The 26058-nt window shown below is 56.7% G+C and overlaps 9 protein-coding genes across 9 annotated transcripts; 3 read left to right on the forward strand and 6 right to left on the reverse strand.

Annotated features, from left to right (window-relative positions):
* Positions 1-1170: 1170 nt before the first annotated feature.
* JCM15063_000298 (uncharacterized protein) lies at positions 1171-6040 on the reverse strand (the record flags this gene model as incomplete). The annotated part of the gene is made up of 18 exons (XM_076676416.1): positions 1171-1173; positions 1243-1354; positions 1448-1512; positions 1592-1858; positions 1943-2085; positions 2162-2345; positions 2696-2762; positions 3427-3705; positions 3768-3785; positions 3852-4058; positions 4168-4238; positions 4310-4847; positions 4915-4986; positions 5053-5122; positions 5196-5319; positions 5389-5431; positions 5491-5590; positions 5653-6040. 18 exons carry the CDS (start codon positions 6038-6040, stop codon positions 1171-1173), a joined length of 2751 nt encoding a protein of 916 aa, XP_076536397.1.
* Positions 6041-6380: 340 nt separating this feature from the next.
* JCM15063_000299 (uncharacterized protein) lies at positions 6381-8065 on the reverse strand (the record flags this gene model as incomplete). The annotated part of the gene is made up of 10 exons (XM_076676417.1): positions 6381-6416; positions 6489-6754; positions 6818-6881; positions 6951-7118; positions 7187-7310; positions 7378-7444; positions 7511-7589; positions 7724-7816; positions 7869-7937; positions 8003-8065. The coding sequence occupies 10 exons, from the start codon at positions 8063-8065 to the stop codon at positions 6381-6383; spliced, it is 1029 nt and encodes a 342-aa protein (XP_076536398.1).
* A 456-nt stretch (positions 8066-8521) lies between these two features.
* JCM15063_000300 (uncharacterized protein) lies at positions 8522-11671 on the reverse strand (the record flags this gene model as incomplete). Its single annotated transcript, XM_076676418.1, has 5 exons — positions 8522-10159; positions 10235-10639; positions 10701-10811; positions 10879-11100; positions 11180-11671. The coding sequence occupies 5 exons, from the start codon at positions 11669-11671 to the stop codon at positions 8522-8524; spliced, it is 2868 nt and encodes a 955-aa protein (XP_076536399.1).
* A 695-nt stretch (positions 11672-12366) lies between these two features.
* Positions 12367-15122, reverse strand: JCM15063_000301 (uncharacterized protein; the record flags this gene model as incomplete). The annotated part of the gene is made up of 8 exons (XM_076676419.1): positions 12367-12517; positions 12597-12768; positions 12842-12993; positions 13065-13489; positions 13550-14026; positions 14087-14650; positions 14754-14997; positions 15079-15122. The coding sequence occupies 8 exons, from the start codon at positions 15120-15122 to the stop codon at positions 12367-12369; spliced, it is 2229 nt and encodes a 742-aa protein (XP_076536400.1).
* Positions 15123-16668: 1546 nt separating this feature from the next.
* On the forward strand, positions 16669-17909 carry JCM15063_000302 (uncharacterized protein; the record flags this gene model as incomplete). Its single annotated transcript, XM_076676420.1, has 3 exons — positions 16669-16959; positions 17030-17666; positions 17728-17909. 3 exons carry the CDS (start codon positions 16669-16671, stop codon positions 17907-17909), a joined length of 1110 nt encoding a protein of 369 aa, XP_076536401.1.
* Positions 17910-18423: 514 nt separating this feature from the next.
* On the forward strand, positions 18424-21245 carry JCM15063_000303 (uncharacterized protein; the record flags this gene model as incomplete). The annotated part of the gene is made up of 8 exons (XM_076676421.1): positions 18424-18539; positions 18620-18863; positions 18967-19530; positions 19591-20067; positions 20132-20556; positions 20623-20774; positions 20845-21016; positions 21089-21245. 8 exons carry the CDS (start codon positions 18424-18426, stop codon positions 21243-21245), a joined length of 2307 nt encoding a protein of 768 aa, XP_076536402.1.
* A 290-nt stretch (positions 21246-21535) lies between these two features.
* On the reverse strand, positions 21536-22281 carry JCM15063_000304 (uncharacterized protein; the record flags this gene model as incomplete). The annotated part of the gene is made up of 2 exons (XM_076676422.1): positions 21536-21871; positions 21940-22281. The coding sequence occupies 2 exons, from the start codon at positions 22279-22281 to the stop codon at positions 21536-21538; spliced, it is 678 nt and encodes a 225-aa protein (XP_076536403.1).
* A 345-nt stretch (positions 22282-22626) lies between these two features.
* JCM15063_000305 (uncharacterized protein) lies at positions 22627-24469 on the forward strand (the record flags this gene model as incomplete). The annotated part of the gene is made up of 3 exons (XM_076676423.1): positions 22627-22690; positions 22813-23074; positions 23155-24469. The coding sequence occupies 3 exons, from the start codon at positions 22627-22629 to the stop codon at positions 24467-24469; spliced, it is 1641 nt and encodes a 546-aa protein (XP_076536404.1).
* Positions 24470-24809: 340 nt separating this feature from the next.
* JCM15063_000306 (uncharacterized protein) lies at positions 24810-25695 on the reverse strand (the record flags this gene model as incomplete). Its single annotated transcript, XM_076676424.1, has 6 exons — positions 24810-24890; positions 24960-24977; positions 25079-25159; positions 25247-25294; positions 25471-25544; positions 25635-25695. 6 exons carry the CDS (start codon positions 25693-25695, stop codon positions 24810-24812), a joined length of 363 nt encoding a protein of 120 aa, XP_076536405.1.
* Between the last annotated feature and the right edge of the window lie 363 nt (positions 25696-26058).

Genomic DNA, 26058 nt, shown 5'->3' on the forward strand with positions numbered 1-26058 from the left:
AGGTGGCCGAAGTAGTCAAGGTGGAGGAACGACGTGCATGTGTGAATGCAAGTGGAGGAAGTGCGGGAGAAAGTCGAGCTGTTTTTCGAGAAAGCGCTCCAGCTCGCACTACTTCTCTCGTCCTCGACTGCATCGATTACTGCTCACCTTCGATTTCATCGACTTGATGCTCGAAATTCCTAGCGCGCGCATGTCGGACATGCCTCAGGCGGCACCACCAGGCAAAGACAACCAGTAGTCCAACCGCAAAGATTGCAGGTACGACGAAAACGACCACGTTGGGTACTTTGTTCGAGCCGAATCCCGTCGGGAAACGAAACGCATAAGCGGGCGAAGTCCCTGATGGCGATGGTGCAAGAGAAGTTTGCGATCCAGAGGTCAAAGCGGTTGGATCGGCCACCGACGGGGTCGGGTAAAGACTGTGGATAGTGCGGATCTGCCTCATGATTGGCGACGTTGTGTTCCTATGGAGTCGTTTGATCACTCTACAGTGAGGAAGAGAGAGAGAAAGCGCGAGAGCGAATGATCCGAAGCGAGTTGAGGCCCTGCATCGCAGGATCAGAACAGCTCGGAACGGAAACCCAACAGGTGGGGCCCGAGCAAGAGCATCGCAGGCGCAAGCGCAGGGAGTGTTCGATCACAGATTGCTGAAGACCTATTTCAAGTCGACGGCAATTCGCAATGAGATCGTTTGTTGTAAGGGTATCCTATGCTGCAGTGACATGATCGAACAACCGGCCCTCTATTGATGGTCCTGCGGCGTATCGTCGGTGCGTTGTGCCTTGCATTTTACTCGAAGGGTAACGTCCCCACGAGATGCACGCCACTTGACTGGCCAGGTGAGCGCCAGTAATCAATTGTGTACAGTATAAGGTGAGCCGCAACGTGAGGCGAGATTTGCGCACGTACACGTTGCTAAGCTGGGAATCGCAAAGGGTGCACGCTCCCATCACGCGTTACGCGATCTTGAGCATTCGGGGTTCTGCATCTCGCTGCAACTTCTCGCATCCGGTGAAGCGTATCGGGGCAAAATTCTCTTTGTTTTTTTCTTCAATAACTGCGAACGTCTTTCTTCCCTACATTGAACTCATTCGGATCGGAATCACTGCAAACGAAATGTATGATACGGAGAAAGTCAAGGCTTGGAGGAACGCGGAGCGATCGTCAGAATTACTGGGAGAAACACGAAACAGGAGATCAGTTCGGGTCCCGAGGATAGTGACAGCGATGGTCGGTACGTACGGCCTCGAAAGTGAGGGAAGATCCGACACGGTGAGCGCCAGCAGCGTTGGCGTCGCCGAGCTTGGCACTGTCGAGAGCGATACCGAAGCTGGCCTTGACACCTGGTCGGAGACTGAACACGAGTCGAAGCGCAATATTCCCAGAGGGTTCAGTGGCTTGTCAGTGCTGCATCCTGTAATGGGTCAGAAGCATGTGCGAGACTTACGCTTGGGTGTAGCCGAGGGCGATGACACCGGCGTTGTTGATCTTGGCCTTGACGAAGGCAGTGTTCTGCACGCGCTCGAAGAACGATCAGTATTCCTGTTGAACGAAGTTGTCCATCACAGGCGAAGGAAACGGAGCAACATACGTCGAGGTAGGCCTTGGTTCCGACTTCGAGACCGACGTTGGACGCGGTCGACTTGGAGTCCCAGATGGCCTTGGCACCAGCCTCAACGTCCTTCGAGACCTTGTGGTAGTACGAGGCCGAGAAGACGGAGAGGTTGGCAAGACCGTGGACGGTGACAGTGTAGGTAGGCGCGGCGTAGCCGAGACCGAGAGCGTAGCGGGTGATCGATCCAGTGGGGACCGAGTAGGTCGACTCGGCACCGAGGAGGAAACCGTCACGGCCGATAACCTGCAATCACAAGCCACGACCAAAGGAACGTTGTGAGCGGGAATGGCACCCGGGCAAAGGGGTTTTCCTAGGCGAGATACTCACGGCGTCGGCGGTGAAAGTGGGGCCCTTGAAGACGTCGAGGAGGGCACGAGTGTGGAGGGAGGGCTGCTTGTAAATAGCAGTGACGTAGGCCGACTTGCCCTGGGTAGCGGGGAGAAGGTGACCTTGGATGTCGAGCTTGAGACCTGCGGTGATTCGGGATGGACCGAGTCAGTGCGGGATTCGAGCCAGAGGCATAGATAGCCGAGGACGATGGCGCACCCTTGGCAACTTGGTTCTCGAGCTCAACTTGAGTCTTGAGGACGTTCGAGGTGGTCCAGGTTTGGGTGAGGGTCACGCCGTTCTTGGCGTCGACGTACTTGGCCTCGAGGTCACCAGCGATGGCGTTCGACTTGGCGTCACGGGTACCGGCAACGCGGAAGGCAACGTTGTTGGGGGCACGAGTCTGACGGACGTATACGAGGACGACAGGTCAGCGTCCGCTGTTCCGCAAGTATGTCTGCAAGATCAAGGCTTCGTGCATGCTGGTAGTCATCGTTGCGATGACCAAGGGAGAACCCGGGGATGCCTGACGCGGCTGGTGCCGCGTCTGACCGCGGGAGATACCCTGCACCGTCCGAAGAACGGAGTGGACTTGTGCTGTCGGTCGTGGAGGCCCGCGCGCGGTACAATCAAAAGGTGACACTCGTAGCCGTACGCGAGCCAACGCGTCGGTCTGGCATTGGCGCGATAGCGATGCGAGCGGAACGAGCCGCGAGGACTTTCGGGAAAGAGGGTGAGCAACAACAAACTAACCTTGACCTCGAGGGCGTTACCCGAGAGGGGGTAGTCCTTGTTGAGGAGGTCCGAGGCAGATTTGCCGCTGTAGTGCCGAGCAGTGCGACCGTCAGTGCGTGCTCGGGTACGGGATCGTGATGTAGCGGGAGGGAGCGAGATACGCCGATGAACGGCGTTGTCCAACTCGAGCGTCCGGGGGAGGGACGCGCGCAGCGTCGGACTTACAGATCTTTCCAGGAAGGGGGGACAGACATGTTTGCGACTTGGGATGGACGGGGTAGGTGAGAGAGGAGAGAGAGGTGTTGGCACCTCGATCGCTCTCACAAACGTTCGAAAGCGGCCAGACGCAAGCCCTCGGCACCCCTTGCCGCTCGCCTCTCTGCGGTCGGGCCCGCGTTCTTGCAATTGCAAAGAACGAATTACACACTCGTGCACGACCGACGTCCGGTCCCGCAAGACCTCTTCCGACTGTTGAAATGTCATTCCGATCGATCACCCCACCGCCAAGTCACATGACCGCTCCTTTCTCAGGACATCTCCTTGCTTCGAGATGGACACGAAAACAACGCCTTAGCAGTCCGAGCGGCGCCGAGAGCTTCTCCGCGCCCGTGGGTGTACAAATAAATTAGGGTATTAGCAGTGCAGCTTCTACCAGTGGCATTGATAGTAAGGGGGAACAGTAGTGGTAATCGGAGCGGTAGCACTTGTCTATGTACGAGGATACGATGGTGACAGCGAGTCGCGCTCACGCCTTCTCGTTCGCGTCCTTCTTCTCCCTCTCTTCCTTCTCGACTTGCTCTTTGAACTTGAGGTCGAGTGCTGGCGCAAACTGGCTGCCCTGTCGGAATCGCGAGCCGTAGAAGTAGAACAGGACCGGCGAAGGCGCAATCAGGACCCCGATGAACGCGAACAGCGATCCGAGCCAGTTGATGTGCAGAGCTCGGATCGCCTGCGAGATCCACAGCGGGAACGACGCCGCGACAGCACTTCGCACGATCGTGTTGGCGGCGAGCGCACTAGCACTGAACCTGCACCGAACACCCAGGGCGTTAGGCACGAACCCCTGCGGAAGTACAGGGTCTCGACTTACATCAGGTAGACTTCGACCCTGTAGCAATCGACGTATGAAGTTAGTTCTGCTCGATCACACTATCGTACGACAGGCGGAGCTTACAAGTAGGATAGGAAGGAAATGAACACGAGCGAGAAGGATGTGCCGAGCAAGATTGTCGCCAATGCGGGAACATACCAGGGCACGCTGGGATAATTTCCAGTCCAGCTGAGCCAGAACATCGAGATAATCAGGAGCGGTCCTGCAAGCATCGCTCCGTACAGTCGTTCTTCTGGGGGCGGGTGACCGTGCCACTTGGGAACGAGTTCACTGCGAGAAAAGTCGTCAGCGCTCAACCCATCTTAACGCAGATCACGTGTTTCCAATCGCGGTTTCGGCGCAGGCGTGACTGGATACGGCGCAGGGAGGGAGCACGTACCGGTAGTGACGCTGCATTGCGACATTGGCGGCCGCGCCAAGCGTTGTACCGAGTCCGACTCCGATGAAGATCTGTGTAGACGATTGGCAATGAGCTGTGGCCGAAGAGCGAAATGAGCAAGGGCTCAATATCGGGTACTGACCAAGCCGCCCTCGCCCGGGTTGAACCCGCGCTTCTGTTCCCAAATTACAGGGAACAGACTGAAGAGACCGTACAGGAGCCCATACACGACTGAGAGGTAAATTGTGACCATGAGGAGAATGGGCTCCGTTACGAGCATCTGAGCCGGCCTGAGCCCGGTTCGAACGACGATCGACTTGAGCGAAAAGTCGGCTTTTTCGATATCGGCGTACTTGTCCTTGTTCTTCTCGGGGTCCTCCTTGCGAAGTTTCTGAGCGCGGTACTTGAGTAGCTGGGGATGGTACGTCTCGGGCAGGAAGAAGAAGATGATGACCTCGGCGACAGCTGCCCAGACCCCGATCCACAGATAGACGTATCGCCACCCGAGCCCTGGATTCATGATGGTGAAACCGCCAAGGATGGGGCCGAGTACGGGGCCGAGGAAGACAGAGGCCGAGAAAACGCTCATCGCAATGCCCCTATCAACGGGACCAAAGATGTCGGCGACTACTCCGCCGCAGTTGGTAAGCGGGCTCGAAGCAAAGGAGCCTGCGATGAACCTGACAACAGTTGAAGGAACACTGTGAGTAAGTGGGATACATTCGACGTTTGATCCTTGTAGCTTACCGGCCAATGACGAGCGTCCAGATGTTCTGCGCGAGCGCGCACTGGATCTGGAAGATTCCAAACATGCCCATCCTGAAGCCAGATCGAGCGGTGGTCAGACAGACTTGTACCCGATCTTGAGGTAGATTGAGAGCATACGAGATCAGGAAGATAATACGACGACCAAAGAGCTCAGATGCGGGTGCCCAAATGAGCGGACCGAGACAGTCTATAGAATCAAGTAGCGATCGAATCGTCAGGTGTGGTCACTCCAAGCGATTTGTGTCAGGGAAGAGCCTCACAGCCTAGGAGGAAGAGCGACGTTGCGAGAGCGCCGACAACCGTTCCCACGCCGAACTCGGCGGCGTAAATCTGGGTTGAGGAGGAAGGAGCCGAGGAAGCGAACGTTACTCCTAGCGTGAGGAACTACATCGTTATATAACGTAAGCCCTCCCGCTTTGCGTCAGCAGACGGAGAAAGAATGCAGAAACTTACGCAGCAGACGGCCATAGTCAACCACTTCTTCTTTCCGCTCCAGCTGCACAACCAGGGTAAGTACTCCGTCGAGGCAAGCTGATAGAGACCCGTGGAACGTACTTCTGTGGATTCTCGGGATCGTTCTCCTGCCACTCGACCTTGTTCGGGTCCTTCTCCTCGCCTTCGTTCTGCTGGTGCTCTTCCTCTTCATGCCGCTCAACTGTACAAGGAATACCGTAAGTGGACGTCGTAGAGTCCGGAGCATCGTCTCGTCTGACTCACGACTCCTGCGGGAGAGGGCTCGATGGCAGTCTGCGAAGGCACTGTCGACAACATGCAGCGAGGGTCCATCACCGTAGCTCCACTCGCTCCCTGTCGTGTTCGCTCGCGGTCGTCCACGGTAGCTCGAGCGGGACAGTCTGCGCTGTTGTGGCTGTCTAAAATTAGGTGCGGTGTGAGGCTGGCTCTGGTCGCGCTTCGGCTCTGCGGTTCCCGGGGCGAACTTGGTGGAAGGGATAGTCGGGAAGTCTCCTCCGTAGTCGGCGAATTCACGTTCAGCCTCAAGGTCGGGATCAAGCCGCTTTGCGAGGGCAGGCGGTTCAGTCGCGGTGGGCGAATCGCCCGCGAGCGTCTGACCAGATGAGCCAGATTCGGCCGTGCTGGTTGACATGGCGGTTGTTCAGATGTGGTCGGATTCGCTCTGTGATGCCCGAAGTTTGGATGGTCGAAAACAGGAAAAGTTGAATCAGACCCGCTCCGCTAAAAGCGCTCCCCGAGGCTGCCGGCCGGTGACGGCATTTCCAATGTGAGCTCTTTCATCGCGCAGATCGCCGTCGTACTCTTCATGAATCAGTTCAAGATTGCCTTCAGAGCACCAGCGGCAAGTTGCTCTCAAGACAACGTGGCCAAAGGTCCAGAAGGATGTAGACATTCTCTCAAGCTTTGAGAAGGTCGTTTTGCGCATTTCACTGACGCAATGCTCAGATCGCTCAGGCCGGCATCGATAGCGCTCAGGTGCGTCTCCATTTGCCGATTCGCTCTCCCATCTATCGCGACAGAATGGGTCAGCATACAGAAATGGGTTCGAAATTAACGCGACACTCTGGAGCATGACGAACCCGAACCATCGTTTCGAGCGGCATCTTCAGCTGGGCATTCTGTCCCATCGAGTTTCGCAAGAGATCCTGGTCCCAGTCAATCGGCTCTTCGAACGCACACACGATCGTCGAGCCTCCGTACGCAAAGTAGCCCAGCTCGTCACCCCGTTTCACCCGTACTGATTCCCGGACAGTCTGACGAATGCTTGAGACAAGCAACGCTCCGACCTGCACAAATGCGACGAGACTGTCGGGCCCCTCAGCCCTCGAATGCGAAAGCAGGGTGACTGACAATGACAATGTCAGTGAGGGAGCACGCCAATGCTATATCAGATTTAAGCTGTGCTCACTATCGCGCTTGTTCTCGCCCAGGGGATCGAAGCGAGGATCGCGCACAATGAGCGAGTTGACGGTCTGGCGATAGCAGACGAATTAATTAGTGAAGACTTCGACGAGCCGGCGACCCCGTCACTATAGACTTACGTAGTACTTGCCTTGGAAATGTCTAGTCGCCCCAACTGTTGCATCAACGGGGCTATGGTAGCGGTGATAGTCTGCCGGCGCAAGCCGGAAGATAGCAATGCTACCGTGCTCGAATCTTTTGGCGAGCTTCTCGTCGGAGAGCAACTCGCCCAGCGTGAAATGTCGGCCCTGCAGTCGAAACCCATAATCAGAAAACACGCCCGGGAAGCGGATCGGGCAGCAGGGCATCATGATACCTTGATCCAGTGCTTCCTTGCGACGTCAATCGTAGGGAAGACTGTCAGTCGACAATCAGCTGCTGAAGAGACAACAAGGGGGTCGGCGGGATCGGCGATGGGTCTTGCGCCTTCACGAAGCTTCCTACATACTCAGCATCTGCATCAGCCAGTATGTCTTATTTCTGTCAGGTAGGAGGAGCGGGTTTTGCCGATAGAAGAAGTCGTTCAGGGTCGCATAGCGCGAAAGGTCTGGCTCAAGCAGATCGTCGCAATCGACTATAGCCAGAAGAGACCGGCTTCAATCTCCTCGTTCTGGCCATGCATTCGAGAGCGAAAGTGTACCTCGATATGCCCGGACGAAGTTGCGTATTCGATGAAGCACATTGATGGGCGAGTCATATTTGCGGCCTGGATCATGCTTCTGGTCAGTGCCAGGAGCCTAGAGTCTATCGCAATGGTCTGAGGCACCTTCTCGCTCGGACCATATGCGAAAGAGCTGTCGTATTGAGCCAAAGCTTAGCGCCCATTGAACATAGCGGAGACGAATCGCCTCACCCTTTCCACCTGTTTGCTGTCAAGAACTCCCCTGTGACCGAACAGACCGTGGTACAGGAAACTGAAGCCAATAGCAGAAGCGGCCGGCATTGACTGTCGAGCAACACATCAGTGTCGTGCAGGTTACCGCAAGGGAGAAACTCACCTCGAACACTAGTTCGGGGTGTCGTCTGTTCTTAACGACGAGAACAGCGGCATGATGCTTGTACGCGAACTGTCGAGAAGAAAACTAGCTCAGTCTGACACAAGCGTAGCGGGGCTTGTCATCGGTGTTTTTACCTCAGCCAGAGCAGAATGATGAATCTCAACAGCCGATGCCTTCGTCCCCGACTGCGCTGCCATAGCTTGAAGAGACCGCTCGCCGAATCGTGCAAGGTCGTTATTACCACCGCCTTTGAACCCGAACGTTTTTTCTGCAGCAGCTTGCGTTCTAACCGACTCAGTTGAGCTTGGCTCAGATCTTGTATTTGGCTGCGCCGTAGGAAGCGAGAAGACTGTTGTGAAGATCTTTGGAACAGGCGGTAGAGGCGGCAAAGGGAGCGGCTGCACCCTTACGTGCTGGGTGGTAGTCATGGCTGAGACTATCGTTGAGAGACCTGCACGCGGTAAGAGGAAGAGAGGCGAGGAGAGGTGGTGAGCATAAGGGAGAGCCGCGAGGGGAGCGAGCGCGCCGGAAAATCCTCGGAACCATTGCCTTGCAAGTGTGAAGTAGATTTCAGATACAGTAGTTGTGGTGATACGACAATGCTGAGAAGACTGCGCGGATAGACTAAGAGACTTGAATAGACTTGCTTGCGATCACTCCCTCCTGTCTGCTGGTAGCGAGAGGCTCGAGCTGCTGCCGTTCCCGACAAGCCGTCCAACCAGACCAGCGAACCCAAATAATACGCCGCCACCTTTGCCCTCATCGAAGCTGCGTCGCGGACCCATCTCCATCTTGAGTCCGGCCGCCTCGGGCTTGGCCGTGGCAGCAGCTGATTGAGGCTCATCTTGACCGTGTTGATCAAGCGCGCCGGATCGTCCTGGTGGAGAACCCGTCTTTCTTGTGCGACCTTCTTGACGTCCCCTTTCGCCGTTAGTCGAGGCGCTCTCTGCGAGCGGTACGAGCGGAGGCGGCACGACAGAGGTGTCCGATACCACTGACAGAGCGTTGCGGATGAGCGTAAGAGCACGGTCGTCAGACAGCGTGATGACGATGCGGGAATCCTTCGAGTTGCGTCGATGGGCTCGCGTCTTGCTTCGCGACCGAGACGGCGCTGCCGAAATCCATACCTTGCGAATCGACATGTGAAACGTCAAAGCTTCGACGGTCTCCTTCTCTCGTTGCCCGAGTTTGACAGAGGCGACCGGGACGGACGGGTCCGGTGGTTTGAGCGTAGAAGCGGGTTCAGTCGTATGAGCGCGCGCCAGAGGCGGTCGCAGCGCGGCGATCAGTGCGGAGGAAGCTTTTGAGGATGATTCGGGCGTAGCCGGGAGTCTGGCGACGCATTCGAGGTAGGAGCAGAAGTCGTCGTCGCAGGCCGGCGGGCTCGTAGGGAGGTTGAAAGAACCCGCAAATGGGGTCGGGGGAATGATGGCGGGAGACTCATTGAGTTCGCTCGCGGGCGTCAATCGCGAGGCAAGCGAGAGGGTGTCATCACGGACGTGGTACAGCACGCCCGCACAACGCAGAGAGTATTTGACATAACTGACTGCGCGCCGAACAGGTTCATTTGTCGGGTTCAGCAGCACCACTTCGATCGGTGGTGGGTATGCCAGATGATGGAGATGCTGCGCGTCACTTGCTGGCGCGATCGGTGTTGGAGGGAGTGAGTCGGAGCAGGACGCTGGATGCAGCGATATCTTCGGGGTGGGAGGCAATAGCGGAGACCTCGACCCGATGGGAGCGCAGCCGGCAGGGAGTGGTGCAGTGCACGCAAGCACCATTTTAGGCGAAAGCGATGGCGAGTTCGAGGAATCTACCTGCTCTCGACAAGCAGGAGATGCGTCACTACGCTCGAGAGAAGCTGGCGCAGAAGGAAAATGAAACTCGTCGTCGACGATGGTTGCTTCGAGTTTCGGACCTGCGGTCATCGCGAGAGTCGCATCCAGGGGTAACTCCAGTCGATGCGTCAATTCAGCTGGGATGAATGTGGTAGACTTGAATTCCTTGACTTGCACGGGACCGGCTTGGTTCTCTTTCTCCTCTGGAACGGTCTCGTACTCGGCGAGTGTCCGGCAGTATTGTTCGAAAGCCTTTATTCGCTTGCGCCCGCTCATCTGGAGGAAACCGGCCAGGACCTGACGGATAGACGGGTCGCGGACGGCCAAGAGCGCGTCGATGACCTTGTCAGAAATTGCCTGATACGAGGCGTGTGAGGTGCCGATCGGATATTTCGTTGGGCTGAGGCAGCGAAGAAGTGTCAAGCCGCAGCACCAAATGTCGATCTCTGGACCCTAAGCGACGCGAGGCAAGCGATGGTCAATGTCGCTCAAACAAGAGTGTATCGAAAAAGCTAAGGTACTGCTTACCCAGTAGGGCACTGTCCCGCTGGGCTCGCGTAATCCCTTCCATAATTCTGGCGAGTGGTACGCCGGGGATCCGCAACAGGTTGTCAGCTTCGGCTCACTCGCCGAGAAATGGGTTGCGAGGCCAAAGTCGAGAAGCTTCAGGAGGATGGTCGATTCGTTGTCGGCTCCAGACGAAGGGACGACCCGGATGAGGATATTTTCCGGCTTGATGTCGCGGTGTGCGACCCGTAGCGGCTCATGTAGACTATGGACGACACTTGATAGCTGCTGGAGAATGCTCCAGGCGTGTGAAACGGAGAGGATCCCGCCAGGAGAAGATGCGACGAACGCCTCGAGGGTGATCCAGTCACACAGGCTTTCCTCCACGAGGTAGAAATGACCGGGAGTCCTAATCGTCTCGAAGACCTAGCAACCACACCGTTAGCCTATGGGACGGACGCAGAGGACCGCAGCCGTGGCGAATTACCTTGACTAGATTTGGATGCGGACGAAGTTGAGCGAGAATCGTCGGTTCTCGCAGCAGTCGGGATGCGATTAAGGGATGATGCGGATGTAGAGGAGTGTGTTTCAGGGCAAACTGTGTAGCCGTGGCCGACCGCATCAGCCTGAGTTCGGGGGCCAGTAATTGAGCATGAGCAGCTCACCTGAGTATCTCCCTTTCTTACGAGCAACACCTCGCTAAATTTGCCCTTGCCCATACTGATGCGGTCTGGACGATCTTCCTCATCGTCTCCGCTTTGCGCTATGTGGCTCAGTGATGATCTCGCCGACTTCGGTTGCTGCAATACGAAAGAATAGTCGCCAACTCCGTAGGGTAGGAGAGAATCGAGATCGAGCGAGTCGACGTGGCGTATCGGTTGTCGTATCTATAGATGGTCGGATGCGTTCCCAGGTCAGTACCAGGTCGATCCGCTAGTTGAACCAACATACGAGAGGACAACAGACCTGAGAACGGATGATCTCCTGGATTGAGGCTTCCGCCTTCGACACGGGATCGGACGCCAGATCAGATCCGTCGCTCGACGTGTTCGACCGCCGTGCCCTCGTCCCATCGGAAGGAGTGAGGGTAGGGAGATTTCGTTCAACTAGAGCGTCTCCCTCATCGCTACTCGACGCGATGCCCACCACGAATGACAGAGCCCGATCCTTTCCCTTCCCGTCCGAAGTCCCGCTATTGTCAGCGGCCCTCCTGGACTTGTTATCAGGTCTCGGGCTGTATGACGCGCGATAATCTTGATCTGCATTGGCCGCAGCGACTGGATCTGTGGCTATCGGATAGTCTCGAGTATATAGTCGAGATGCCGAAGAGGACCGGGTTGTCAAGTGCGAGAGAGTGGGAGCGGCGATCAAGCTCGTCGAGCGCGCGGGAGGAGGACGAGCGATGCGTGCCTTTCGAGGCGCTGGAGAGCGATCCCTCGTGGCGGCAGTGCTGGCCATGCAGAAGCTGTGCAATCTAAAGACGTCGGCGCTCCGCTTCGGCTGTGGGCGAGAGAGAGTTGGTTGCGAAAGGAGCCAAGGCACGCACACTGTCAGAGTGTATTGACTTATCGCGCAACCCGTACCCCACATTTGTGCTATCATTTCGTTGAATTTCGAAGGCCTGCTCATAGACGACACTTGACGAGATCGTAATTTGTGATGCGTTTCACCAGGTCCTTTTTAGCTTAATCTATAGGCAGCCTGTATGACCTAAGCTGAATCGACCCAACTTGAGAGTCGGCGAACTCACTGTACTGTAGCTATAGGACGTCGTCAACCATGGCACGGAGGAACCGCCGACTTAGCGGTGCCCCACGACAGCTTATTGCGCTCTCCGGGATCCTGCTTCCCGAGGACAATCATTTTCTTTCGCTTTGCATGCGCAAGTCTGGATCGGTCCTCGGCATTCCGAGCTACGAACGTCCACCCACTGGTCCCAGCAAGTTAGCCTTGCGCTGTTAATTGATCGGGCACAGATCTGCATTGTAAGGTGCAGCTCGGGTGTGCGCACGTCCGACAAGATTGCAAAGGCCCTTCTACGCCAGAGGAATACAATAACAAACAGTCTATAGTAAAGTGAGACAGGAGATACAAGGGCGAGGGGGACCAACGAACAAGATCAATGATACAAAGTGGTGCGCTAAGGACAGTCTTCAAGACGCGAAGCCAGGGCCTGGGAAGAGGTCGCGACCTTCGTGCAAGCGCGAGTGTGCGAGGAGTCCGTCGATTCGTGCCTTGACCGCCGAGAGCAGAGTGCCGCTTTCACGAGAGTAACAAGAGTCATCGTCGGCATGTTGGGTCATCCTGTTGTGACGCTATGCGAGTCAGCGTTGAGCGTACTGATGTCGAGCGACTAGAATGATCGTGAAGACCAGCTACTTACCGCGCGTGCCAGGTGAATGGGCCATGAACCTGAGGCGGTAGAGCGGCGTTGCCCGCATACTTGCCTGCCTCGCAGGGCTTGTAAGCCTGGCCCGTCCAGAACATGCCGTCGATGAGCTGGAGCGCCATGTCTCCAACACCGCACCCTTCCGTGCGACAGAGTTTGTGAACACCTACAAAAAGAGAGCTCGTATCAGCCTATGAGCTGTCCAAGGTAGTCAACCGCACAAACACAAAGGCGCTCACCTTCATTGTACAACCAATAGAAGTGGTCGCCCATGTCGAGTTCAGGGTACAGCTCCTGCATTTGTTCTTTGTCGTACGGCATTTTGCACGCTAGAGAAAGGACCCGATCCCCGACGCCTGACCAAGCAGGCCCATAGAGCAGGAAGTTATTGCTGCACAAGCGAGTTTGGGAGGCCGTGTCAGCTTCACAAAACGAAGCGCAGAGGTCAGATATCGCACGCACTTGATTGTACCGCCGTAGGAAGGGGCTACGGGTCCGGCGCGGATAAGCGGCGTGAAATCCCGCATCGGAACGCTGTCCGCGTCTAACCAGATGCCGCCAAACTTGGACAGCAAAAGGAGCCTGATGAGATCGCTCCTCGTCGGAATTGGCAAATTCTTCTCCTTGCGGTATGCGGGATCGTTCCATTCCCTCATGTCCGTCAAGCACGTCCCGTCTGCGAGGGCTTCGTCAAACCTCCTGAACGAGACAACGTGTCGGTAGGGCGATGCAGGCCCTGTGTATTTCGCAGCGAAGTCTTCCGAAGGTCCATCGCCCTCGTACCACCATATGAGTGAGCTCGTCGCAAATGATTGCGTAGCGAGCCAAGCATCGAGAGTAAGCGCGTGCGAGGCAGTGCGCCATTTTCCAGCCCAGAAGAGGTGAGTCTGTCAAAGCAGAGCTCGTGAGCCGCGAAACAAGTCGACCCAAACTCGAAAGAAACTCACGATGAGACCAGCATCCGGGACAGGGAACACGGGACAGCCAGATTCGACAATCCTCTCCTCCAGATCCGCCAAGACTGATGAGTTGCGGTTGACCTCTCCTCCTCCGGCATATTTTCGGACGCAATCGACATCGCGCAGCGGAAGGTCCCACGCAGCTGGTTTGATACCCTGCGGGGTGAAGAAAGCCTTGACGTCGTTCTTGATGCTACGTTCCGATGGCGGAATCAACGAGACGAGAGAGCTGAGGAGGAGGAGGCCGCCGAAAGCTATGGCGAATTTCGAGGTCGTTGGCCGGTACAACGACGAATGACTGTCTCGCAAGGGCGTTTGGCGGGCAGGTGCACCGCCGAGCTCGGTTTTCGAGCCGGCTGGGGTGTCGCCATCTTCCGAAGTGGCGAGTTCGAGATACACGCCGGTCGATTTTGCTGGCTCTTCCATATCATGGTCTTTGTACCAATTGTACGAAAACGTTGCAATCTATCGGAAGGACGTATAGTCAGGGGAGGTAACGGCCCGGCGGGAATCGCAATCGCTCACCGTCAGGATACCGATCCCAAATGTAGTGCGAAAGTCGAGACCATCGGTCAAGGGGAACAGGACATGCTGAAGGACAAAGACGGTCGTGATGCACAGCGATGCGCCGACGAGCTTGACGAGGTTGTCGCGCTGGCGCAGGATGAGCGCGACAACGAGTCCAGTCGAGGCCGTGACCGACGCGACGAGGAAAAAGGCCGGCAGCGACGCGAGCGTCGACTGCGAGTCGAGTTTGACACGCGAGTTTGCCGTGATCGCAGCGAGACCGGTGAAAACGAATCCCCACAGGTACAGGTAGAACTGGGCCTGCCAGAACTCGACCTTCTCCTTGAGCATAAGCTCAGTCCAGACACTCGAGCACGCCGACACGGCGCCGACCGTCAATCCAATCAAGGGCCCGCTCAGGAGATCCGTCACGCGGATGTTTCTGCGCTGTTCGGGATCCCACAGCTGCTCGGGACAGCCTGCGAGCACCATGCCGAACGTCAACACGGCGAGCGATAGCCACATCGACTGGCTTTTGCGGCGCCGGACAACAAAGTGGTGCAGGATCGCGGTGAACGGCAGCTGTTGCGTCGACAGAAAATCGTCCGCGGAAATCCCTCGGTCAGCTCGGGTGCTTCGCCTTCTTTCTAGTCCACCTTCGACACATCAAATGAGCACAACGTACCTTGGACAAGACCGACACTTGCAGCAGGGCGGGCGTGGTAAAGTGGAGCGCCTCGAGGAAGAGCACGTTGTTGAACCCGTACAGCGCAGCCGGGATCGCGAATCGCAGGTACGGCTTGATCGTTGTCGACAAGCTCGGTCGGGCATCGTGCGGCGGTGGTGGCAGCAGGAATCGCTCTGACAACGTGCCGCGAGTCGACGCGACGATGCCGCCCGTCGCGACTGCGAGCTTGAGCGCTTCGGCGCTACCTTCGCGCACATCGTCAGCTCTTCCGCGTCCAACTCGCTGCCAGAACTTCTTCCTGTTCTCGAGCCGGTGAACTTACGCAAAGGTGATCGCCGATGGTGAAAGAATCGCGCCTCCTCTCATGACTGCGAAGACGATTAGCGAGCGCGAGGTGTCGACGGCGACATACAGCGGTAGCAGTAGAGCTGTCGTCATCTTCGCTCGACAGGCAGCGGCAAGACGGAGCAGCAGTAGATGTGATGCAGTCAGAGGTGCGAGGGATAACGCGTTTTCAATGAAACATCAAAAAATCCCAGTTCTGCGGAGGACCGCTCAGAGAAGAAGGCACGTTCGCCTTGAATTTGACGCGGGGATTTTTGTCGAGGCCGGTTTTTCCGGACGAGACATTACCCTGCGATCTTCGCGTACCTGATGTGTATCCCCTCGGGCCTCGATACAGTAAGCGAGCTTGCGGCTGGGATGGAGCGCCCAGCGGACATCCGGTCGCAATCGCTTGGACGAGGGCCGCTCAAACTCCGCGACAGCTCCGCTATCGCATGCAGCACCAGCAAGCAGCGGCTACTGTTCCTCCTCACGCCACCAAGAAAGTGCTGTCAGGCGCTGCGTGTGAGGATTCTGGTCTGTAACTAAGACCAACTTAAAAAGAAGGCGCGATCGCGCGATCGTGTCGGATTCGTCCGAGCTCGTCAGGGGTTGACACAGTTTTTGCGAGCAATTGACGATGCTGGTTGCTTCGTGTTGTCATTGTCACCAAGCAAGCTGTTGCAAAATCGTACATAGTGCCGCGCAAGACAGCCCCCCTCCCCCCGGGTGGGTTCGCGCCTGCATATCCAGAGAGTGTAGAATGATCTGCAGATTCTACATAGCGCCTAGTCTCGAAGAACTGCGGGTTGCAGTCCTGAGCGAGTTTCCCGAATTAGATGTCGTTTCGGGTCGAAAGTGTCAGGAGGAGTCGCTTCTTCGGCTCATGTCACGAGATTCGGCTTTGTAGGACGAAAACCTCGTACCCAGCACAATCTGATGAGATCGCTGCGCCGTAGCGCGTCCCGTAAGCGCTTGTCCTTGCGGTTCGTCCGCGCATCGCGCTCAACACATCGATGGATCTCAAGTCGGTGAGTGCGAGCAACGGGTCTCTTCGTAGCGCTGTGAGATGGCACCGCCTGAGACTCAGGCTCGCCATGATGTTCCTGCGCCGAGAACACGTGGATATTGAAAGCGCGGGAATTGAGGGGACTGATGGCGTCTGCTCGTACGCAGGGTGTTCTGCAGTTTCTTTCGCAAGAGGCGGTCGCCGTGGCATCGTCGTATATTTAAGCGAGTGTCGAATACGGCGAGCGCTCTTGCGTAGTGAAATAGGGAAGCTTGACACTCGGGTGCGGAGCGTTGCAGCGCGTTGCTGCGCACTCACCTACGGCTGAATCATCTTATCTCAACGAACAACCAGCCAAACTTGTCATCCAGTGCAGATACAGGCCTCAAGGTAGCGCGCACGCGGCTACGGTCTCTCGACGGCGAGCTCTCAGCTGAATCGACTCTGCCCAATCTTCATCAAGTCTCACTTGAGACTTGACCAGCCCGTCTGGCATTACTTGGTGGCACTCTCCGTGAATCATAGATCGACAGCCTCAAGATAGACCCCGCTCTGAGCTAGCGCCCGGATTTGACATACATGACTGTCGCCGGCTTCTGCGAGCCTCGCCCAGCCCCACCACCTCAAGCGTCGACTCCAAGCCTGCCCCAGGCCTCGCCCGACTTCCTATCGACATCTCTGGGCGAGCTGTCCTTCTTCCGCTCAATCGTATCGCATCGTCTCGTTGGACCGGAGAAACACTTCCACCTGCTCGGAGTCGTGCAGGACATCAGGAATCATGCAGGCAAGCGCGTTCTGATTGACGAAGTCTGGGACAAATACCGACAAGCCTACGATGAACAAGTGCTCGAGACTACCTGGGCGGAGCAGGTCAGCTTACGCGGCTGCAAAACCGGTTGAGAGGGGTGCTGACGCTAGCAGCCGCGCATGCCGTTGACAGGAGCTGGCAGCGGTCGAAGCGGAAGAGCAGGAACACAACGAGAGTGAGACGGCTACCCCATCCTCGGACGAGGCCGATCCCGATGTATTCGTGCCGAACCCGATCGCAGCGGACAAGACGTACGCGCGGACATTCCCACGGGTAGAGTTCTCGCTCGATGTCGAAGAGTTCCTGCAGCAGGCGGCATTTGAACGAGGGAAGCGCAGCGATCAGGACGCACCGGGTTCTCCGCCCGACAAACCTTTGAAGGAGATCTTCCTGGCTCTTCAAGACGAAGATGACCACCCGAACAACAGAATAGAACAAACGTCGCTCGAAGACAAGAAGCCAGTCAGGTCACCCAGAAAGAGGATTGCGACACCGAAAGCTGCCGCAAACGCTGCCGCTGCTACCGCGTCCCCACGTAGAAAAAAAGGCAAGCAGGTCACAGAGGAGGCCAGCGGAAGCGAGCTGAGCGATCTGACGGACGACGAGGAAGACGAGGACCGGCAAGAAGAAGGCAGCGATGGCGAAACGGCAGGCGACGAGGGCGACAGCGACGGGGATGACGGTACCGCTGCCAGTCAGATTGACGAAGAAGAAGACGAGGAAGAGGAAGAGCCCGAGCAGACAACGGGTCGGAAACGCAAAGCGGCTGGTAAGGATCTCGCTAGAAACGGACTGTACTCGAACTGAGCTGATGGCGCGTGTCTGAGCAGCAGGTCGGAGGCCACCATCTTCGAAAAGAACACGCAATGCGCGCTCCGACTCTGTGGCGACTGCGGACAGTCGCAATGCTGCCGAACGCAAGAAGGAACAAGCGACGCCTTCTTCGCGAGCACGAGGTCGAGGTGCGGGAGGTTCAGGACGCAAGCCCACACGGAACAGCAAAGTGAGTTGATGGTCACCTCGCACTGCACGCGTGTGATTGACCTTCCTTTTCCTATTTGAGCAGAAAAAATAAAGTGCGCGACCGAAGATTTGGCGATTTCAACTATATTGTTGCGAAATTCAGACATTATCTCCAAAAGAACCACTAGAGAGAGCTGACATGGCGCTTGCAAAGTCGCAGCTACAATGGAGCGTGTAGTTCCAGTGGGGAGCTCCTACTTTATTTACGTCGACCGTCTGCTACGACCGTTGAAACTTCGGCAGCTCTCAGGTGAGAGCATCACACGGTATTATTGATAGAGATTAGAAAGTACTACCGCTTAGAAGATGAGAGCGATCGAATTGCAGGCCGGGCCTTCGAGCTCCTGGAGCACGTTTCGCTGTTAAACCCCGGATTTTCCTCCCCCGGATTATTTGTCGGACTTTCCGCTCCGATTTTTCTGCCTGCGACCTTCACGCGCTGCTGCTCCCTTGACGACTTCGCACCGCCTACTCGTGCAACTTGACGACTGCCTCTCCGGACGATGGCGACCGCATTTTTGCTCCCGCTCTATGTCGCGGTCGACACCTCTCGGTCTCTGATCGTTTTCGCCGTGATGCGAGGCGGCCAAGTGCTCTCACCATCTGCAATCACGTTCGCGTAAGTCGCACGCTCTCAATCACCCAGTGCCTCGCGCGTATCCAACCTGGACTGATCACGGGTGACGCGTGGTTGCTTAGCGCCGAAGCGCTCAAGCTCGCAGTCGCGACGGGCGGCATCGTCGCGTCGACTCGCGGCACGTTGTCAGAGCGATTCCTGCTGCCACCACCGCCGCACGATGCCCGACCGAGCTTGTCGACAACGATCAAGCCGTACCTGCGATTCGCGATCCCGGCTGCGCTGTACGGGTTCAACAACGTGCTCTTCCTCGAGGCGCTCCACTTTACCACGCCCGCCCTGCTGCAAGTGTCGGTCTTGTCCAAGGTACGTTGTGCTGATCTGATGAGTCGAGGGTGGTGTCTGAGAAACGCGAGGCGTCCGAGCTGACTGACGGGTTTCCGCGGACGATTTTCTGTCGACGCAACAGTTGCCATTCACCGCGATCCTGCATCACTTTGTTGTCCGGCGCCGCAAGAGTCAGTCGATGTGGCTCTCGCTCGCCGTGTTGACGTGCGGCATGGTACTCGCAGGCTGCCCCGAACAGTTGTGGGATCCCGAACAGCGTGGGAACATCCGCGTGACGGATCTTCTGAGCGGGCCCTTGATCGGGCTGACGGTCGGCGCCGTGTCGGCGTGCTCGAGTGTCTGGACTGAGCTCATGCTCAAGGAGAAGGTCGAGTTCTGGCAGGCCCAGTTCTACCTGTACCTGTGGGGATTCGTCTTTACCGGTCTCGCCGCGATCACGGCAAACTCGCGTGTCAAACTCGACTCGCAGTCGACGCTTGCGTCGCTGCCGGCCTTTTTCCTCGTCGCGTCAATTACGGCCTCCACTGGACTCGTTGTCGCACTCATTCTACGCCAGCGCGACAACCTCGTCAAGCTCGTCGGCGCATCGCTGTGCATCACGACCGTCTTTGTGCTTCAGCATGTCCTGTTCCCATTGACCGATGGTCTCGACTTCCGCACCACGTTCGGCATCGGTATTCTCACGGTGAGCGCTCCCTGATTGTCTCAATCAGCCGGCATCGCTAACGAGCCGACGACTCTCCAGATTGCCACTTTCTGCTACAATTGGTACAAGGATCACGATATCGAGCAGGAAGAAGATGACCACTCACGCGTCTATCTCGAGCTGTCGACGTCGGAAGATGGCGACACATTAACCGCGTCCAAATCAGAGCTCAATACAGCAACTCAGCCTGCGCTGCTGCATGGAGCCGATTCCTCGGCATACAGGCCCACTCTTTCGAAGCTCGCTGCTGCGCTCGGTGCTTTGATCCTCCTCAGCTCGCTCGTCTCGTTGATTCCCCCATCGGAGCGCAGCATCAAAAACGACGTCAAAAGCTTCTTCACTCCGCAAGGCATCAAGCCCGCTGCTTGGGACATTCCGATTCAGGACCTCGACTGTGTCCGAAGGTTTTCGGGCGGGGGAGAAGTCAACCACAACTCGTCATTCTTGGCAGACCTCGAAGAACGCATCGTCGAGTCGGGATGCCCAGTTTTCCCGATCCCCGATGCCGGTCTCATCGTAAGCGATCTCTCACCGACCATCGCGTGTCGTACTACTGACTGAGATCGATTCTTTTCGCCAGACTCACCTCTTCTGGAAAGGTGACTGGCGACCCAACTCCCACGGCCTTACGATTGATGCCTGGCTTGCGACTCAGCCGTTCGCAACGAGCTCTCTCATCTGGTGGTACGAGGGAGATGGACCATCCGAGGAGTTCAAGGCGAGATACACCGGCGAAGATTCGCCGTATCGCCACGTTATCTCCTTCCGAAAATTCGACGACAGCCTCGCCGAAGGAACGTGCCTAGAGTCGATGAAGGAGTGGAACGATGTCGCTTACCAGCAGGACGTGAAGATGCCTATCCAAACCAGGAGCGATCTCATCAGGCTCTTGCTGCTGTCCAAATTTGGTGGAATCTGGCTCGATGCCGACAGCGTTCCCTTGCGCGACTTCACGCCACTTATTCGCGCCGGTCCTGCGATTCCGACGTTCCAGAACACAATCAAGTGGGTCGCTACTTCCTTGCACGAGTGAAAAGGACGCGTTGCTGACCTCGTCGTGCAATTGCGCAGCAACAATTTCCTACTATATGGCCCGGCTTGGTCGGGTGTCGGTGAGCGAGTCCTTAACCTCGCGTGCCAGATGCCCTACAGCGTCGAGAAGATTCACGAGCTGTACCCAACGCTGGACATGGGCGACCACTTTTACTGGCTGTACAACGAAGGTGAGCACAGCCCTAGTGCTGCGTATTGACTGTGCCCGTGGCGCTGACGATCTCCATTTGGCCGCGCCAGGCGTGCACAAGCTGTGTCGGACCCAGGGCTGCGGCGTCGGCAACATTGCCATGCAGCTCATCGATGGAATGGCATGGTCGTCGCAGACCTTTATGCCATGTGAGCGTGGCAGATACCCTCCCGGAGCTCCTCTCCCTCCCCAGCTTCACGGACCTTTTGCCTGGCATGCTCGGTCAGTCCTCGTGATGTCTCTTGCAGAGACCTGTTACACGTCGCGGTCGCTAACCCTTTGAATCGTCTACAGGATGACTGCTCATCCCGACACCGACTCTTGCTACGACCGTCAAAGCGAAACCCTTCTCTCGTCGGTCAAAGCTCGTCTCGAAGGTCTCTTGCAACACTCGCGCTTGCACGAAGGCCGAGATCTTTTCCCGGGACCTGGTTACTCTGCCCGTTTCTAGGATTCGCCCATCCGCTTTTATCTTTTCTGTGTCATCGTCGAAGGACCTCCTCGTGATCAGTGCCCTCCTCACATTCTTCATTCATCTTACCATATTGTGTACTTTCTTGCATAGATCTTCTCGTGTCTGTCTCAATCCGTCGGAATCCAGTGTGTTGTAAAGGGTCCAGGGAATAGTTCACTTTCCGTTTCTTCCTTTCTCGCCTACTGTACACAGGGAATCGAGCGAGAGGGAGGGCATTGAGCTAAATCGTGCGTAACCCTGCACCACCCTTCATCTCGGGGGTACTTTCACTTGCGAGTCCGTTTCGGTTTCGGAGGCGAGTCGACGTCGCTATCGTCCTCGCGTTTGACCGGATTCTTGCCATCTTTTAAAGTCATGGCGAGATCGATCACATCGTCTGGGTGGTCTTTCGTCCATTGTGCCCGCTCGCGTTGCCACGCTTCCTTCAACTCGATGTACGCCTCGTCCGCTTTGCACCGTTCCCACATGGTTCGAAAGATTGCGCTCGCTTCGGCTTTCTCTTCGGCTCCTTTGTGGTTCGTGGTTTTCGGCAACAGTTGACCCTCCTTGTCATATTTTTTGCCCCCTGCTCGATTCGCATACCTTCCAGCTCGAGTCATGCCCTGCTACGTAGTTTCTTCTCAGCTTTGTTTTCCATGTTGAAAACATCGTCTCGAGAGAGTTGACTTGCCATTTGAATGAATTTCCTCGTCATGTCCATCCCTACGAAATCTCTCGCATGTCGAAACTGTTGAAACTCGATCCAGAGTCGTTCCGAACTGTCTCGAGCGATCGGAACCGTTTTGAACCTCCACAACGGGAGGAGGTACGATTTGTACGGTTCAAACGTCAGGACGAGCTGTTCCCCTCGACCAATCTTGTACGAGTAGTACACGGGGTCGGATGGACGTGACAAGGTTCGACGGGGAGAACTGGTTGGAGTAGGCAAAGGCGAGCGCTTGATGGAGGTGTCGAGGTCGGATTTCGGTGACAGCAATGGACTTGGAACTCTGGCTCGCTTGCGTGGTGGCATAGTCGATGTTCACGTCGAGGAGCGGCTGTTAGGAGGATGTGGGGGCAGAAAACTGTGTGTGTGTCGATTCGGAGGTGCAGTGCCACTTGAGCCAACCTCAGAAGAGTGTCTTGAGAGGTACTTGGTACCCTTGCGAGGGAGAGAGGCTGTCGTCTGAGTGGTCGGAGGAGCCGAGAGTCGTCATATGCGACAAGTCGCGCGCAACCTCTCTCTCGATCGTTTCACCTCGCCCGGTCCCCGCTCCGACCCGTACCAGGGCAGGACTTGCCTGGTGCACAATTCGAAGCATCACGTCGTGGCTCAGCACGCCGGGGCATAGAAGCTGTAGGCGCAGGCAGACCGTCGATGCAGAATGTCGAGATCCGCCAACTCGACCTCTCGCCTCGGTACAAGGCCCACCTGCTCAAAGGTGAGCTTCTATCTACATTGCTCGACCGACTCCATGCGATCGGGCTAGGGAAAGCGTTTGCGCTTGATCTCGTGCCCCTGTCGGCTTCGATCGCTCATCTCTCGCTCGGATCTACTCAACAGCCCAGTACACGACCGCGGCTGAAGTGCTCCTGACGCCGCTACATCAGCTGCGACAACGTGTGACCCTCGCTCCTGCCGAGCTAGACCAACTCGTCCTCGAGCTCTCGCACGCGGTCCTCGCGAGACCCGATGCCCAGTGTCGCTCGATCGCGTCTCTGACCGAGGTCGAGAGTGGCAAGATATCGTTTCGTGACCCTGCGCTTGACTTGCTCTTCGATGGCGGCGTCCGCGTCGGGACCTTGACCGAAATCGCCGGCCAATCGTGAGCTCACCTTTTTTGGTCGCTCTGTCAGTCCCTCCTCCCTGGTGCCAGGCCTGACTCTATCGCCACAACCCCTTCAGAGCTTCAGGGAAAACTCACTTGTGTCTCCAGCTCGTGCTCAATGTGCAACTCGCGCGATCTCAAGGCGGTCTCGCCGGCGGCGCCCTCTTCATCTCGTCAGAAGGCACCCTCTCGACAACCCGCCTCCTCTCGCTCGCATCCCACATGCCAGACGTCTCCCCTGACGACAGTCTCGAGCGATCGTCTTCTCACCGAACCGTTTGGGACTACCTCGACAACGTTCACATCGAGAAGGCCCCCGACGTTGACACGCTCGAGGCGGTCGTCTCGTACCACGCTCCGGCAGCGATCGAACGAATTCAAGCGCTCGCAGCTGCTCACTCGGTAGACCCAGACCTCGCATCGCTGCTAGGCAACGGCGACGAACCCGCCGCGTCGCAGTACTTGTCCGAGCACCGCCACACCCGACCGCGACCCCCTCTCCCGATCCGACTCGTCGTGCTCGATTCGATTGCAGCCCCTTTGAGAGCAGCACACGAGACCGCGAGCTCGGGGTTCGTCGAACGCTCGAAAGAGCTCGTCACGATCGGAGACCAGCTCAAACGGATCGCGCACGTGTACCGTTGTGCGGTAGTCGTTGTGAACCAGGTTCAAGATGTCTTTGAACGTTCAGGACCACTCCCTCCTCATCTTGTCGAACACGCCCCCTCGAGTTCCCCGCACCGACCCGAAGAAGAACATTCCGCTTCGTTCCTTTCTATGCCGCCGCCGTGGCAGAGCCGTACAATCTCGTCCCACGTCACTCCGAGCAGGATGTCTCGCGCGCACTCGACTGCTTCGTCTGCCTCGTCTTCTTCAAACTGGACCGACCCACTCCCACCGCCTCACGTCCAGTACTCGCTCCCTCCACTCATGTACACTCGGTTCCAAGCGCCCCACTCGACAGGAGCTTCGATCGTACCTCCGAATCGAACGGGTCCAAAAGTGTCGGCCGCGCTGGGGACAACGTGGACCAACTTGATCAACACGAGAGTCGTGTGTCTCGTTTCGAGAACGGGACAATCGGATCGAGCCGTTCGGGAACTTCATGTCGTGTTTGGACCCGAAGTGAAACGAGGCAAAGTTCGATACGAAGTGAGGGAAGAAGGAGTTCGAACGATCGAAGACGTCGAATGGCGGCGAGAACTCGAATCGATCGAACTCGATCCAGATCGAACGGATATGCAGGTAGATGGTGACGAAGTGGACAGACCGAGCCTGGGTCGAGTCGAACAGGTCATCGCTGACGAGGACCTCGATGAGGATATGGGCTGGAACCCCGAGTTGGAATTGGCGTGTAGCGCGATCGAACAAACGGCACGCGGACATTCGTAGACTACCATTGACAGGAGTACGAGTCTTGATGCTGGCATGAGCGAGAGACGATGCTGAAAAAGGCTGTCCAAACTAACTCGATGCATAATGGCACATGGAATTTTCAGAAGAGGGGAGCTCGATGCTATCCATGAGAGTGAGAGAAGTGTATAGGTACAAAAACAACAAGCGTATGACAGAGAGACAGCGTGTATGGCGAAGGGAGAGATTGAGACAGTGCGCGTTAGCTTGACGGAGAAGGCGAAGTAGGCGATTGTCCATGGATGATAGCGACTTGGAGAACCGAACAGTCGGGAGAGAGCGATCAGGAGTGATCGCTTCAAGGAACCAGCGACACCGCTCAGTACAACGAGTTGTAAGTGTTTGATTGGATCTGTGCATAAACCCAGGCTTTGACCGCAGGCGGACCACCGCCTTCCATCTGGGACACACAAGCGGGCTGATGAGTATACCAAAATTGTCAGGACAACTATCCCTGTCGCTCTCTTACCATCAGTCCATCTGGAACCTGTGCGATGCAGCCCCGAACAGTGAAGCGGTCAGCGTGTTTTCCTGGAACGTGCAAAATAGGGCGCGAACGAGCGAAATGCGCCGAAGCTGAAAACTGACTTTGAGCAGGCGCAGGTTGTCGACGGTGACTCCCGCAATCATATCTTGCACGTCGAGCAGGTCAAAGTACCCACCACATATCTGTCGAGACGCGCGCATATCGAGGAGATCTGGTTAGAAAAGCCAAGCCTTGCACGAGTGTACGAAAGCGAGCGAGAAGCGACTCACTAGCAGGTCGACTGCCGGGATCTGCGCATTGAGCACCACTCCGCAATCCTATGGGAGACACGTAGTCAGCTGCCATGCAACATGCGCTGGGAACATGTGGACTGGAAAATCGCATGTTCGGCGGAGGAAAGAGGGCGCGTGGTGAGGTTTCGGGAAATTGGCGATTGAAATTGTAGGTTGGTGGGGAGCCGGACCTCGAGCGAATTGGGCAACAGGAGACTGACGAGGATGTCTGACACGCCCGCAACTATCCGCACGATGTCATCTTCGTTGAAGAGAGCCGCGAGTGCCTTGACGCCTGAGCGAGGTGCAGATGAACGCGGCATCAGCAATCGAGACGACCAGCGCAAGAAGGCTTGAGGACAACACGATGAGCTCTCGAACGTACGGCTTGGATGCTGCCCTAGGATCACCGCACGCGGCAGGGGCGTCCCTGGTGCTTGCGACATGAGACGTGGTCGAGCACAGTGGAATAGTTGCGCGCCGCTTCCGAAACACTTTGCCTGTGCGAATTCAGGGTCGAGTTTTTTCCGTCCGCAGGGCGCAGAAAATTCCAATCACGTGCGGCCGAGAGAGTGCATGAGTCCGCTCAAGAGTTCCCCCAAAGTGACCACAGAAGCAAATCAATTCGATGATTCCCAACGAGGGGGCCCGGCAAATTAAGACAGTGCCGAAATTTCTCAATTGGCGAGAACGGCAAGCGCGCGCTGTCAAGCACCGGCTCTGTCAAGAAGAGCGTCAGAACTACCACGTAAGGGTGAAAAATACTCATGAGCGGGATCAGCTTGGCGAGTTGCTGCTCGGAGCTGTTG

Source organism: Sporobolomyces koalae (genome assembly GCF_050403365.1).
Source record: "Sporobolomyces koalae JCM15063 DNA, S_koalae_JCM15063T_v1_ctg4, whole genome shotgun sequence".
NCBI classification, from domain to species: domain Eukaryota; kingdom Fungi; phylum Basidiomycota; class Microbotryomycetes; order Sporidiobolales; family Sporidiobolaceae; genus Sporobolomyces; species Sporobolomyces koalae.